Genomic DNA, 14,894 nt, shown 5'->3' with positions numbered 1-14,894 from the left:
CTGACCCCGGGGCTCTGCAGACGGCAGAGTCCGGCCCCTGGGGGTTCGGCTCGGGGTGAGACCCCGGGCTGGGGGGCTGCAGGCGGGGCGCTGGCAGTGAGCGGGATCTGGGCTGGGGGGCCGCGGTGGGGATGGGGCTGCCCTAGCACAGCCCCGGCTAGGGGCTGGTGTGAGGTCCGAAGTGGAAAGATTTTCTGGGGAAACATTTTGGTGGGGAGAGGGTTGTCCCTCATCTGGCTCCTCCAGGGACTGGGGCACCCCTGGAATCTAGAACACCTCTGGACATTTCAGGGACCCAGGGCACCCGCTCACCCAGGGATAAGCCTCCCTGTCTTGCTGTCCCAGCTGTGCTTAAGCACCTCAAAGCCACTATGGACTCAGTCGTGTGCTGGGGCCATGCTGGCCTTTGCTATGGGTGAGGGTGCTGGTTGCACTGGCTGTGCCCCAAGCTCCAGCAGGTGGACAGATGGGGTCCCCCAGAGTTGCAAAGTCACTCTGGGGACCCACAAGGACACGGCACCTTGTCACCACCACCCAGTTCCCACCTGGCAGGAAACACTAGCAAGGGGTAAGCCAGGTCTTGGTGTGCCCCAACAACCCTGTTGTGGTGACCCCAGGTCTCACAGCCGCTCCCTCTTCTCACCAGCCCTGGCCAGGGGTCCTGCTGCTACCCATCCTCCCACCAGCACAACTCTGGCAGCCCTCTGCCACTGGCACCCCTGGGAGTGGTTAGGGTGGGGGGCAATGGGCACAGCCCCTAAGGGACAGTCGAGCAGGGGACCTGCATGAGGCCACGGCGCAGCACAAGCCAGTCCCAGTCCCAACTGGGGCTGGATCAGGTCACCTGTGCCCTGCTGCTGGCCCTGCTGCTGGCCCAGCCCTGCACGCAGCAATCTGAGGGAGCAGGACAGGAGAGTGCAGGGATGATGCTCCCATGCCTGACAGGGAAAGCTCCTTTCTGGCAGAGGCTTGGTAGCCACCCAGTGCAAAGGAGGGCACGGCATGACCGAGGCCCCGGCAGCGCCCGACTCCAGCATGCGGCAGCTGTGCAGCTTATCTCTTTACTGATAATACACCCGTGCTCTCGGCGCTGCTGCATCTCCTGGCACAACCAGCAGCGTGCCCCAACGCAGCTAAAACATCCCCCCAAGTACTTCCTACAAAACTAGACCTTTCTGTTCAGTTTTGTTTAAATCTGCAGCATTAAAAAAAATTAATAATAATGGAAAGGGAGTGGGGTGTAGAGAAAGGAGGTGTCCAGCTGGGGTGTGGTGGGTGGCCCAGTGGCACAGTAGGATGCCAGAGCTTCAGCCAGGTCCTCAGCTGATCTTGGTGCCTCAGAGAGGCAAAGGGGCTCTCCTGGATTGCTTCCCCCCTGCCGTGGAGTCCTGCCAGCACCTGACTCTCTCTCCTGACACCACCAGTGCTGGGTCAGCGTGGGGAAGATGCAGCTGGCATCCCTGCCCGGTGCCAGCTTTGGTCCTGCTGAGCACCCACTGTCGTCCCTCACCCACCGTGGGGCCGAGCCAGCACCAGGGGCAGGAACGGCGGCCAGGAGCTCGGAGGGCAGCGTTCATCAAATGGGCTGCCAGGTCTTGTCAATGGTCTGAATGTGCTCCTTGGCTTTCATGCGGAGCGAGGCGATGCTGGAGCTCCTCTGGTCCACTTCCTCCAGCGGGTACTTGTCCACAAAGGGGGTGCCGCACTGGTAGGGTGCGGGGGCCATGGGCTGCATGCCCTGCGCCATCGGCGGGGGCGTGTTGAGGAAGGAGTGCCCAGCATAGGGGGGCTGCAGGGCCTGGGGGGCTCCCATGAAGCCGGGGATGCTGTGGACCGTGGTGGCGCTGGAGATGGGGGATGTCAGCCATGGGTCGAGTGGGAGGGAGTTGCTTATGGGCCCCACGTTGGGGGTCATGGGGGGTCGGTTGAAGGAGAGCACAGGCGTGTCATGGAGTTTCATGGAACTGGCCTCCATCTTCTCCTGCCTCCTCCACTTGGCTCGTCGGTTCTGGAACCAGACCTGCAAGGTGAGAGCCACGGTGAGCTCACTGTGCCCAGCTGGACCCTTGCAGTGTGTCCCATGCAGGGTGCCCCATGTCTCTGCCTCAGGCAGGGTGCCCCGTTCTGCAGTAACCCATGGGGGGTGCCCCACAGGGAGTGCTCGAGGCGAGGGTGTCCCATATGAGGTACCCCATCCCGTGAGGGCTGTCCTACAGGGCTCCAGCAATCCCAGCACCTTTGCCAGACCTCTCCCGCAAGCCCCAGAGACCAAGGACATCTCCAAGGTGTGGGAAGTGAGAGGTGTAAGCACACAGCCCCTTCTGCTCCATGGGAACATGCACCCTGGCCCTGCAGACTCCCAGCAGTCCATGGGACAATGTTGCCCAACCTTCCCAGCCCCTCGGTCACAGCTTTTATAAGTTAAACAGTCACAGTTGTGCCAAAACCCAGCAGGAACGACAGGGACCGGCAACCCAAATCCAGCGGTGACGTCTGGCCCCGTGGGAACTGCTCATTAAAATGCTGGTCCCTGTGTCCCCGGAGCAGCACAGGGCACAGGGGTCTGCTGCAGGAGGCAAAGAGGAGGAAAGATGAATGGCTGACTGAGGAAGGGGAGGGTTCCATGGATGGTCACTGGACTGTCTGGTGCAAACTGAATGTCAAGAGAAGGGAGCTGGGGAAAGGGCTGGAGCACGAGTTGGATAAAGGAGCAGCTGAGGAAGCTGGGGGAGCCCAGCCAGGAGAAGAGGAGGCTTGGGGAGGACCTTCTGACTCTCTACAACTCCCTGACAGGACAGTGGAGCCAGGTGGGGGTTGTGCTCTTCTCCCAGGGAGCAAGGGACAGGACAGGAGCAAACTGCCTCGAGCTGTGCGAGGAGAGGGTTAGCTTGGAAAGTTAGTGGAAACTTCTTCCCTAGGGCAGCGGTGGAGTCCTCATTCCTGGAGGGTCTTATAAGACATGTGGATGTGGCACTTAGGGACATGGATTGGTGGTGGCCTTGGCAGTGCTGGGGGAGCAGTTGGACTCTATGGTCTCAGAGCACTTTTCCAACCTGAACGATTCTGTGATTCTATGAAGTTGGTTGTTGCTCTGAGAGCTCAGCAGAGTTGTCTTTACAGTTTGGACCCCCACAAAAAAGGCTGCATTGTCTTGACTGGGGTTGAGGCCTGGGGAATTCAGTTCATTTTTTGGGGGGTTACTGCTATGGTTCACAGTGGGTTTATTACTTCAGCTCCCTGACCCTTTCTCCCTCCCTGATCTCACCCCACCAGTCCAGGCATAGTGGGGAGAGGACTGGTGGGACCCCAGGCTCTTCCCAGGCTCTGCTGTCTCCCCATGAGCCTTTTGCTGCAGCCTAAGGAACAGAACCTCCCCAGACCCACTGCCCTGCCAATCTGCCCTGCTCTAACAAGCTAAAACCCTCAAATCCATGAGGATCTTGTGCTTTCCCAGCCCAAAAGACCTGGAAGGGGCTGCAATCAGCCAAGGTGGGATTTTTGGCCATTTTCCCATACGAGCAGCAGGAGGGATGGGAACAGCCACTACCAAAAGGGGGAAAAGTTTCTGAAAACCATCCAGTTGCCCTAACAGAGCCTCTGGCCTATGGGCCCAACTGAGACCTTGTGAGTCAAACTGGGACCCCGTGGAGGAACAAGGCTCAGCCATTGAACCCTTTCCCTGGCTTTGTCAGAAGCAGCTGGCTCTGCAGAGATGCCGCTCCTGTCTCAAGCGAAGGGGAAACTGAGACACAGAGGGAGGCATTGGCACTGGAGCCGAGAGCTGAGCAGAGCTTGCAGCACCTCGGGGTCCCTCTGGCACTGCTCAGGGCCAGGTGCAGGTGCTGCCCTCCCTACCTGCACGCGGACCTCCGGCAGGTTGACCTTCATGGCCAGCTCCTCGCGGCTGTACACGTCGGGGTAGTGGGACTTCTCGAAGGCGCGCTCCAGCTCGTGCAGCTGGTACGTGGTGAAGGTGGTGCGGTTCCGCCGGTGCTTCTTCTTGGGCTGCTCCTCCTCGGCGGCGGCCGGCGGCGTCCCCTCGCCGTCCCCTGGCTTCCGCAGCTCACCCAGCTCCCCCTCGCACTTATTCAGGAACATGGTGGCACCTGGGGGGCACTGCAGAGTTAGAGGGTGTGGGGGCTTAGGACCCCGCGTGTGTCCCCACTCCAGGGATGGACGGACAACAAACAGAGGGATGGGAAGATAGGGTGGCCCTAGGAACAGGTTATGCAAAGGCATAATCCTCTCTGCCACAGCAGAGGATCCCAGGGCTGTGGTGTCCTGGGGGCTGATCCACAGTCCCAGGGACTGACCCAGGGTCCTCAGGACTGACCCAGAATCTAAGGGATGCCTTGCACTTGGCTCTGCTGTCCGATGCCACTGGGCCAATGAACCCACTGGTGCTAAAAGTCAAATTTCCTATAAAATAGAGGATTTTATGAAAGTGCTATCACAGAGAGCCAACCTGATCTCTCTGTGCCCTGGCCTGGAGGGGACCAAGTCTGGGTTAATTGCCTTCTTCCTATGCAGCTTCTCTTGTCCAGCCTCTTGTGTGGTGAAGGCTGGCCCTGGAACGCTGGAGGACAGTGTCAGTCCCCAGGCTGGGTGGGAATGACCTGGCACTGTCCCTCGGCTAATAACCGTTTTGGTGACTCTCATAAGCATTTTCAACCCTGGCAATGTTTCATCTTTAAGCTTTTTATCCGGCATCTGAAATCTTCCTGCAGTATTTGCAGAGGATTAAGGGTCTCTTTCCACCGTGAGGATGTCGGCAGACATGGAAATGGGGCAGAAAACCATAATCCTGGGGCAAGGGGAAGGCACTGCATTGCCCAGACCTGCCAGCAAAGACAGGGGAGGGAAAAGGAGAGTGGGTTCATGCTGGGAGGGGGAAAATGGGGGTCCTAGAGGGCAGTGGGCAGGGCGTGAGTGTTGGGTGTTGCCCAGGCTGTGCACACAGGGGTGTCTGTGTTGGGGTGCTGTGTGTGTAGTGGGGGTGTGCACAGTGTGCCCACGGCACCTGTGTCCATGCCTGTACCTGGGCAGGGGCCCAGGGGTGCTCAGGGGTGCTCCCAGTGAGGCACAGGTGTGTGTGGGGAATGTGGAGTGGGCTGAGCATGCGGTGGAAGGTGTGCAGCGTGTGCACGGCACAGGTGTGTACGTATGGGGGTGGGGCTGTGCAGTACTAGGGTGCAGTGCCTGTGTGCCATGCATGCAGCACACGCTGTGCAGTGCCTGCATTGATGCACACAGGGCTCAGTGAGTGTGCACAGCGCCGTGGGGGTGCAGGCAGCACAGTTTGTGTGGGGCATGCACAGCCAGTGGGTACCAGTATATGTTCAGTGTGCAGTGAGTGCAGGTGTGCAGCATGTGCAGTGAGTGCAGTGTGTGCAGGTGTGCAGTGTGTGCAGTGTGTGCAGTGTGTGCAGTGTGTGCAGGTGTTCAGTGAGTGCAGAGTGTGCAGGTGTTCAGTGAGTGCAGTGTGTGCAGTGTGTGCAGTGTGTGCAGTGAGTGCAGTGTGTGCAGGTGTTCAGTGAGTGCAGAGTGTGCAGTGTGTGCAGTGTGTGCAGTGTCCAGTGTGTGCAGCAAGTGCAGTGTGTGCAGTGTGTGCAGGTGTTCAGTGAGTGCAGAGTGTGCAGGTGTGCAGTGTGTGCAGTGAGTGCAGAGTGTGCAGTGAGTGCAGTGTCCAGTGTGTGCAGTGAGTGCAATGAGTGCAGTGTGCACAGCATGTGTCCAGTGTGTGCAGAATGTGCAGTGAGTGCAGGGAGTGTAGGGAGTGCAGTGTGTGTGCAGTGAGTGCAGTGCACGTGGCACATGCAGCAGAGGCATGTGCAGAGCACACGTGTGGCACACACCATGCAATACAGCACAAGCAGTGCCTGCATGTGTGTGGCAATGTGCAGTGTCTGTGCAGTGCTTGTGAGGCGTGTGCTGTGCCTGTGTGCAGTGTACCCAACACAAGGAGCGTGTGCCTGGTGCTGCTGTGGGTGTATGGTGTGGGCAGAGTGTCCAGTGCAATCAGTGCATGCCCAGGAGCTGTGTGTGCAGTGAGTGCAATGTGTGCAGGGTGCAGTGTGTGCTGTGTATTCAGTGTGTGCAGTGAGTGCAGTGTGTGCAGTGTGTGCAGTGTGTGCAGTGAGTGCAGTGTGTGCAGGGTGTGCAGGTGTGCAGTATGTGCAGTGAGTGCAGGTGTGCAGGTGTGCAGTGTGTGCAGTATGTGCAGTGTGTGCAGGTGTGCAGTATGTGCAGTGTGTGCAGTGTGTGCAGTGTGTGCAGTGTGCAGTGTGTGCAGTGAGTGCAGCTGTGCAGTAAGTGCTGTGTATTCAGTGAGTGCAGGTGTGCAGTGTGTGCAGGTGTGTGCAGTGTGTCCAGTGTGTGCAGGTGTCCAGTGTGTCCAGTGTGTGCAGTGTGTGCAGTGTGTGCAGTGTGTGCAGCGAGTGCAGTGTGTGTTGCACACCCAGTGGGTGCTGCACTCACAGAAGGGCTGTGCACATGCAGTACTGTGTGTGCAGGGAGTGCAGCACGCTGTGTGTGCCCTCGGCAGCTGTAAGCCCCCCCGATGCCCTACAGACCCTCACGGGGTGTCTGTAGCCCTTGGAGCTCTGGGTCCAGGCAGTCTCAGGATGCCTCAGGGGAGCCACAGGTCAGGGCAGGGGTGTTGGGTGCTGCACCCTGAGGTGCCCCAGGGCAGCAGGGGAGGATGAGGGGGAGGGTAGGGGAAGCAAGGAGCCCTGTGGTCACTGTGTGAGCATCACAGTGTGTTCTGGGGTCAGGGACACAGGGAGGGGATGGAGTCCCCCACTGCCATCCTGTTGTCACTTACCTGTTTCTCATTTGCACAGCTCCACACCTGCAAGGAGAGGAGAGAGGGGGCTGAGCACCTAGAGCACCCTCCTGGGGCACAGGCCCCCCAAGGGACCCAGCACACCATCGGGATCCCCATCTGCCCTGCCCAGTCATGTCCCAAGGTCCCGTGGAGCAGTGAGGGGAGCTGGGGCAATGGGGATGGGTGAGATGGGCACTGGGGAGGATGAGTGAGAGAGGCTGGGGGGGCTGGGGCGAAGATGGGGCATGCGGGAGAAGAAGTGGGGCAAAGGTGGGGGGCAGGGTTAAGGTGCGGAGATGGAGCCCCATGGTTCACCCCCTAACCCCATCAGAAAGCAAAGGAGCCAGAAACTCCCCAGAGAGCAGCAAATCCCAACCTGGGAGCACAGATGAGCCAAGAACAGCCAAACACCGGAGCAGCAGTGACCGGACAGCAGGGCGGCAGCACCCGAGCCTGCGGGATGGGGCGAGGGCGGGACCCCCACCCCGATCTGCCTCGGCCTGGCCAGGGGCACAGATGTCCCTGAGTGGGGAAGGGGGAGCATTACAGACAGGCTGGGAGCACATCAGCACCAACCAACCACCCCATATTCCCCATCCTCCAGGGACTGACCTCAGGACTCCCAAGCCTTTGCCACCAGTGTTTTGGGAATCCTGCCTGGAAACAGGCCACGCTGAGCTGGGGGTGGGGGAACTGCTAAACTCTGGCTCCCACAGGACATCTTCCTGCAGCATTGTCAAGCTAGCGGGAATTTTTGGGTTTAAGCCTTTAAGCTGCAAACTTGTGCTGGGAAACATAAGGACCCCATACCTCAGGAGAGTTCTTCCCCACTCTTCGATGCCCCAGCCCATGGTTTTCCTGTGGGGGCTGCCAGCTGGGGGGAGGGGATGGCTCCCCCCAGACGTAAAGACGCCCAAAAAAACAACATAAACAACATTGAACCCTGGTCTAAGTGGATGAAAAATCTCACTTCCAGAGTACTGCAAAGCAGCAGAACATCAGAGAGAACAAGTGGCCTCCCCTGGCAGCAGGGGATGTGGAAGAGACAGTCCAGGGACAGCCCCAGCTTCCACTGAGACCCCATTCTTTGCCTTTGGAAGCCCATCTGGGTGCCAGGACTTGGCTCCCTGGGCTCAAGCCACCTGGGTGGTATGAGCAGGGTGGTAGGAGCACGGGTGGCTCCTGCCCCTGGCTCTGTGTGATTCGGGGCGAGAGACACTGGCGGGCGCCCACACCCGTTCCTGTGTCCCCAGGGAATGGTGCCAGCCCCGTCCCCAACACCAACACCAACCCTGGGCACACCCTGGGGACACCCACTCCCCTCCTCAGCATCTTCCCCCAGCACTTTGTCCCGAATTGGAAAAAAACGGCGTTACCTGCTGGGCCCAGCTCGGCTTTTCCAGGAGTATTTAACTTTGCTGGTCCCTCCCGGGAACCAAACAAGCGGCTCAACCTCACCAATCTCGCAGCTTTGGCAGCCAAAGTTGCCTCTAGTCTTCTTATTTGTCACAGAACCGCCGTGCTAAGGCTCGGGAGAATCTTTATTTAGTGTTGCAGATGTCACCAAGGCACCGCAGATTGGAAATGAGTCCAAAGGATTAAGACGAGGTTATTAATTGGAGGCCTTCCCCTTTAAGAATGATTGACAGTTACTTTCTGGACAAGTAATTGCTCTAAATGTCCCCCCAGCACGGGTCCGGGGGGGCAGCGGCGGACAAAGCCCCGAACTGCCTTCCCCACTCGGATTGTCTCCCCACAAAGGCGTCCTGCTGGAGTTTGCCATGTAATCCCCTCATTACGGGCGAGGAGAAAGAATTAGAAACAGGGGGAGAGGAGAAGAAAGGATGGAGGGGGAAGGGGCAGGATTTCCTTGGGCTGTGGAGGCTCTGCCCCAGGGATGGGGTCTGGGGCAGATGCCCCAAGCCTCGTTGGGATGGGGATGCTGCAGTGATGGGTGTTGTCCCCCCTGGATAGGGATGGTGAGCCTGGGGGTGGCCCTGTGACAACGTGGGTGGCCCTGTGGCTCCCAGTGATGCTGCCTGCAGAGCCCTGCCCATGTGGGGACCAGAGATGGGGATAGGTGTAGGGACAGGGACCAGATATGGGTTCCAGCTATGAGGACCCAGGCTGTGGACACGGTCTGGGGACCTGCTCTGGGATCTGGCTGTGGGCCCAGATGTAGGCACCAGTCATAGAGATCAGGCCCCTGAACAACCTTGGGGACCTGGTATGAAGACCAGGTGGGGAACACTCACAGGGACCAGAGAGGGTCAAGACAGGAGGGCCAAGTGTGGGGAGCAGCCACACTTGCCCATGCCCATGGAACCAGGCATGGGGATGAGTCATGGACTCATGGACTGAGCACTGGGACCAGGCATGGGAACACCCTATGGGGACCAGCTGTGGTCCAGGCAAAGGGACAATCCCTGGAGAGTGCCCATGGGCCCTGGCCTGAGGGGGTGTGGGACAAAGGCAGCCAGGCTGAGGGGCAGGGCTGCCATTCTTCTTCTCCCCACTCCCACTGCGGCCCCTGGGCCCCAAGGAATGATGGAAACATTATGGTGGGGGTCCTGGGCTGTGCTGGGGGATGTGCTTGGTGCTGCTCACAGCCCCCATCATGTAGGGTGGATTTTGCCCTTTTCTTTCTTTGCTGACTTTTACTTTCTCCCAAAACTGTCTTCCTGCCACCTGCAACCGCTGCCGCCCCCGGACCTGTCTAGGCTTCCTCCCACTCCCTTCCTCTCATTGCCTTGCTTCCCCTTTCTGATGGCAAATGTCACTGCGGGGGTTTTGGACCCCAGCACCCTGTGTGGGTGGCTGCTGGCCCTCAGAGGGTCTGTGCCCTCCCCCCAAGAGCTGCTGGCAGCGAGACCCCACAGCCCCCTCTGTGTCCTGGTGCGGGTCCGAGTGCATCCTGTTGTCCCCCGCTGGGGCTGTGAGGCTCCATCCGCTCTGTCTCACCCCTCTTTGGGGACAGTGTGATGTTGTCTTGGGGATGGCACTCCACTGCCCCGGGGGCAGTGCGCCACCACTCCAGGGACAGGCTGGCACTGCTCCGGGGACGGCAAAACCACACACCAGGGATGGCATGACACGTACAGGCGGGCCGGGCAGCCCCTGGGATGGGGTGACACCCCCATGCCGTGCGGGGAGTGCGGGGAGAGCAGGGAGGAGCTGCCTGCGGAGGCACTGGGACATCCCCGGGGCAGGGGCGATGTGTGGGGCCAGAGGTGCAACTGCACCCCACTCGCCCACATGCCCGTGCTGGCCACGGTGCCGAGTGCTGGAGCCCTGTACCCCACAGTGATGGCCCTCGGCAGGTTTCCCCAGGGTGCCCCACTGGCCCGGGAGTGCGGGGAGTCCCCAGGGTTTGGGGGCAGGGAATCCCCAGGATGCGGGTTTGGGTTCAGGGGGTCCCTAGGATGCCGGGTTTGGGTTCAGGGGGTACCTAGGGTGCCGGGTTTGGGTTCGGGAAGGTCCCCAGGGTGCCGGGTTTGGGGGCGGAGGGTGCCCAGGGTGCGGGTTTGGGTGCGGGGAGTCCCCAGGGTGCCGAGTTTGGGGGCGGAGGGTGCCCAGGGTGCGGGTTTGGGGGCGGAGGGTGCCCAGGGTGCGGGTTTGGGTGCGGGGAGTCCCCAGGGTGCCGAGTTTGGGGGCGGAGGGTGCCCAGGGTGCGGGTTTGGGGGCGGGTTTGGGGTGCCCAGCTGCCCGGCCCCGCGCTGTGTGTGCCGGGCCGGCCCCGCGGCCGCCGCAAGGTGTTGCCTCGCCCGGGGGGAGCCAGCAGGCTGATTTGCCAAATGATTATAATTGCCTTTTAGGAGCAGATAGCAAATTGATTTGCTTCCTTGTCCAAGGCCCGTAATCGCTTCATCACTTTAAAATATTAATGCTATACTTCTTTGCTAGTTTCCCAATTACCCTAATTGAAGGCAAATTGGTTAAGAAGGTGCAATGCAGAGTATCAGGGGGTTTAGTTCACTCAAATGACAGTTTTAAACCTCCCTAATCCTATTAGCGCGCAAAGCTGCTAACGCTTAGAGACGCTGCGTCAGCTTACCGGGGCGGTGGGGCCGGAGGCGGGGGTCGGGCCGGGGGGCGGCCGGGGGCCACCGGCCTCACGTGACCAGCTCGGCCGGGGATTTATCACTTTTTTAGTTCATTAAGAGGCCTTGGGCAGGCGGGGAGGCAGCAGGGGTGACCCAAAAGGGTGCTGAGCGGGAGGCAGGTGGCAGCATGGGGAGGGCGGGGGGGCAGGACGATTAGCTAAGGAGACCTGGCGGAGGGTCCTGACCCGAATCCCAGCTGGCGCTGGGAGACCCCATGCAGCCCCACTGGGAGCACTGGGAGAGGGCTGCCCATCAGGGCACGATGTGGTGACAGAGCTCGTTGAGGACCTCAGTGCCACCATCCCAGCAGCCGGCACTTGGTGGCGAGCCCAGCCCCGGGGAGAGCACAGCGATGTGGGGTGGGACCTGTGCTGGTGCCGCAGCTGCTCCCCCTCAGGGACCTGGCGAGGGACGGGCGTGGCACAGACGGTCCCATCCCACGCGTGCGGTCTGTGCCCGAAGGGAGATTTCCTAAGTTCTGAAGAGAAGCTGGCGAACGGGGATGGGAATGATGGCAGAGGCAGCAGGGATGATGAGGACAGCAGGGACAGTGGGGCCATCGAACATCGGGAGGCTCCCCGGTGTCAGGCCCAGACGAGCCTGTCTCACGCTCCCCGGGATGCTCCAGCAGCCACCAGCCCCTGGACTGGTACCCGGCGGTATTCCAGGGGGAACTGGGCACCTCGTGCATCCAGGGAGCTCCTTGCTCCGTGTGCTCCAGCTCCTCAGCAGCGGCTGAGCCCCACGGTTGCGGTGCCAGCGCCGAGCTCGGTGACAGAGCTCCCAGCCCACCTGCGCTGGCTCCGGCCGCCCCCTCGCAGCCCGGCCCCGGGCCGTGGGCAGCCCGGGCAGGGCCGGCCCGCAGCCTTTCCGGAGCAGATGGCAGCGGCGTGGGGAGGACGGAGGCGGCTCAGCGCGTCCTTCCTTTCATGCACACACAGCGTGATTCCCGGCGGCTCCGGCTCCGGCGGGAGGTGCCGCTGGGGCCAGCGCTGGCCGCGCATTTCACACGGGTTCAGCGAGCTTAGTCCTCGGGGACAGGCGACTCAGGAAGATTAGACCTCGCTAAAATAGGCAGGTATTAGTGATCTCAGCAGCCCCCGGCCTTCCGGCGCGGCGGCATTTAAGCCAGCGCTGCTGCCGAGCCCCCAGGACAGAGTCCCTGGCGGGGCAAGAGGCAGCCGGGCACCCTGGCCCAGGCAAAGGGATGGCCCTGCTGCCCCACTGGCAGGGGATGCTCGAGCACGAGAGTAAATGCTCCACACCCCTCCCGGTGCTGTCTCCAAGGCATAGGCAGGGTCATCACTGGGTCGCAGTGGGGGCTGCTGCAGAAGGGGGGAGACGCACCCAGTGGCCAAGCACCCTGGGCTGGCTGGTGGCTCGGGGAACACGGGGCAGCCCGGCTCTAGCGCTGTCATCATGTCCCCTCACCAAACAGGACAGGGACTGTGCAGTTGCGGGATACGGCAGGACGACCAGAATGGTGCCAGCAAATGCTGTATTTATTGAGCCAAATGGTGCACGGTGCCAAGGCTGGTGAGAGGGGTAACAGTGCTAGGGACCTGCCCCATACGGGGCCTCACACCAGGAGCACCACGAGAGGGACCCGACCATAACGGCCGGAGGGGACCCAGGCATCCTGCATCCCTGCACACCCTGAGAAAGCAGCTGGGAATGGTTTTGGGGAAGAAAACCCACACCTGTATTCCGACCCGCACCCCAAGTAAAGGCACCCAGAGCCTGCGCATCCCGTGGCTCCCGGGGTCAGGGGCTGCCGGTGTCACCTGCCAGCCGTGCTACATCAGGGCGCACTTCTCCTTCACCTGGTCCACGCCGCCCAGCGCCCGGTCCCGCAGCGCCGGCAGCTCCACCTCCCGCAGCTTCGCCAGGAAGGCGAAGGCTCCGGCGCTGCCATCCTCCTCCTCGCCCTCCTCCTTCTCGCTGTGCACCATGGCTGCCAGGTCCTGCGGCAGCTCCACCGCACCTCCCGCCACGTGCACCTGGGCGTCGTCCCGCTCGTCCTGGACGCGGGTGGGAGAGCGTGTCGGGTGGGGACAGACACGGTGCCTTGCCACGGGGGAGCGACGGACGGGGGAACAGAGAACAGCCAGTCCCAGGGTGCTGGGGGCACGGGAGGATTCCAGGACTGTCCAGTGCCAGACTCGGATGCTGGATGGACAGTGGGCGGCAGCCAGACAGAGACAGTGGCCGTCTGCTGCCCTCTTCAGGAATCCCTCCCATCCGGGGGAGCACGGCAGCCGCTGTTCTGGGTGATGTCGGGTCAAGGGGAGCCCCCCAGGTCCGCAGACAGGCTGGTTCTTACCTGGGCCAAGTGGTACTTGTCCCGCAGGTGCATCCGCACCGTGGCCCGTTCTGCCTTCCTCTGTGCAAACATCTTGTCCCGCTCGATCCTGCAGCAGGGGCCACACCATCATCCTACCCCACCGAGCCCCCCAGGACCACCCCCACATCTCCCTGCTCTTCCTGCAGAGCCTGTCTAGGGCAGGAAGGAGAAGGTCTGAGACCCATAAGAGGGTGAAAATGGGGATCTGGGAACAGGAGCTGCATCCTGTCCACCCAGCTCAGCACCCAGATTCAGAGGTGCCTGATGAAGGTGCCCATGGCAGGGACTCGCTCCTGCAGCCTCTCATCTCCCTGGTGCCGAACCACTGGGTTCCCACAGCACCCGCTCCTAGGGAGGAGGGACCTTAATCCAATCCCAAGCTGATCCCCCATCCCTTGGTTCCAAGGGTGCTGGGCTGGACCCATCCTGGGGCTTTGACACCTGAGGGTTCCCCTTGTTACCTGTGGTGCACAAAGCTGCTTTCACAGCCCTGTGCCAGCACCCCCATGGACCCCCCATGCTGTGGGGGAGACACACTGAAGGGCACATGCCCTGCACTGTCTTGTGGCCCAGCTGCCTCCCTGTCCCCTGTTCCCTGTCCTGTGCCACCCTGGGAAAAGCCCACAGCAGGTGGGATCCTGATTCTGGTGTGTTGGGGGACCCTAGTGACCCGCCAGCCCCAGCCAAGCCTTACTTCGCCTCCAGCAGCTGCCGCTGGTACTCCTCAAACTCCTCGCGGGCCATTCCGTTGGGCAGCGCCGCCGCCTTGTCATCCTTGGGGGCCCCCTTGGGGGACTCGTCCTTGCTCCCCTGGAAGCTCTTCAGGGTGGCCATGAAGAAGGAGGCCATGGTGGGTGGTCGCAGCAGCTCTTGCCCCAGGGTGCCCACCAGGTCCCAGTGCCTGCAAGGTCAGTGGAACCAGCCCCAGGGGCGCCGCGGATCAGGGGCGGATTAAGGCATTAGGAGGGGAAGCCACAGCCAGGGTGGAAAGACCTTCCCTTCGCTGCACCCAAGGGTGCTTGCAGGGGACAGTGGCAGTGCAGGGGGGCAGCAGATGCTGCCACATCAGAGTGATGGAGAGGTGGAAGGGTCATCGAACTGCAGCTCACACTGGGTCAGACTGAAATACCCCCATTACATGGGCCCCAAATTGGGGCAGCACCCATAGGGCTAGCACAAGCCTGGCAAGAGCCCCATGCCATGGGCACCCAGAACCACACATACAGGGGAATTGGGGGTGCAGGAAATCAGCACATAGGAGACACAAGAGGATTAGCTGAAAAAACCCAGTCGGGGGTCAAAGGAGTGGCAGCAGACAAGGCGGTGGCGGGTGCACACCCACCCGCTAATCCCTGCTCCACCGAGACTCGAGATTGCTCGGGAGCCTGAGGGCTGGGGGCTCCCCACTGCTGGGGATGTGCCCCTGCCTGTAATCTATATGAAAGCAATTCCCATACAGCCTCTGATTAAAGCATAATCCCCTGCTGCACAGAGACCCGATGGGAGAGGGGCTGGATGGCATGGGGGGCTCTGAGGGCCAGAGCTCCTGGCCCCTCCAAAGCCTTTCACTGGGCTTTGTCAGGCCCCAAGTGAGAGATAGGCCTAATTTCACCTCAGAGGC

At 61.1% G+C, this 14,894-nt stretch overlaps 2 protein-coding genes across 2 annotated transcripts; both read right to left on the bottom strand.

The window, feature by feature from the left end:
- Positions 1-1,249: 1,249 nt before the first annotated feature.
- RAX2 (retina and anterior neural fold homeobox 2) lies at positions 1,250-4,098 on the bottom strand. Its single transcript, XM_056512481.1, has 2 exons — positions 3,856-4,098; positions 1,250-2,020 (listed from the first exon to the last, which is right to left on the bottom strand). The coding sequence occupies exons 1-2, from the start codon at positions 4,096-4,098 to the stop codon at positions 1,577-1,579; spliced, it is 687 nt and encodes a 228-aa protein (XP_056368456.1). The 3' UTR covers positions 1,250-1,576.
- Positions 4,099-12,244: 8,146 nt separating this feature from the next.
- LOC130264379 (complexin-3-like) lies at positions 12,245-14,796 on the bottom strand. Its single transcript, XM_056512480.1, has 3 exons — positions 13,968-14,796; positions 13,253-13,340; positions 12,245-12,950 (listed from the first exon to the last, which is right to left on the bottom strand). Exons 1-3 carry the CDS (start codon positions 14,120-14,122, stop codon positions 12,726-12,728), a joined length of 468 nt encoding a protein of 155 aa, XP_056368455.1. The 5' UTR covers positions 14,123-14,796; the 3' UTR covers positions 12,245-12,725.
- Positions 14,797-14,894: the final 98 nt, after the last annotated feature.

This window comes from Oenanthe melanoleuca, chromosome 28 (genome assembly GCF_029582105.1).
Source record: "Oenanthe melanoleuca isolate GR-GAL-2019-014 chromosome 28, OMel1.0, whole genome shotgun sequence".
Classification (NCBI taxonomy): domain Eukaryota; kingdom Metazoa; phylum Chordata; class Aves; order Passeriformes; family Muscicapidae; genus Oenanthe; species Oenanthe melanoleuca.
This window is presented reverse-complemented; position numbering and strand designations above follow the sequence as displayed.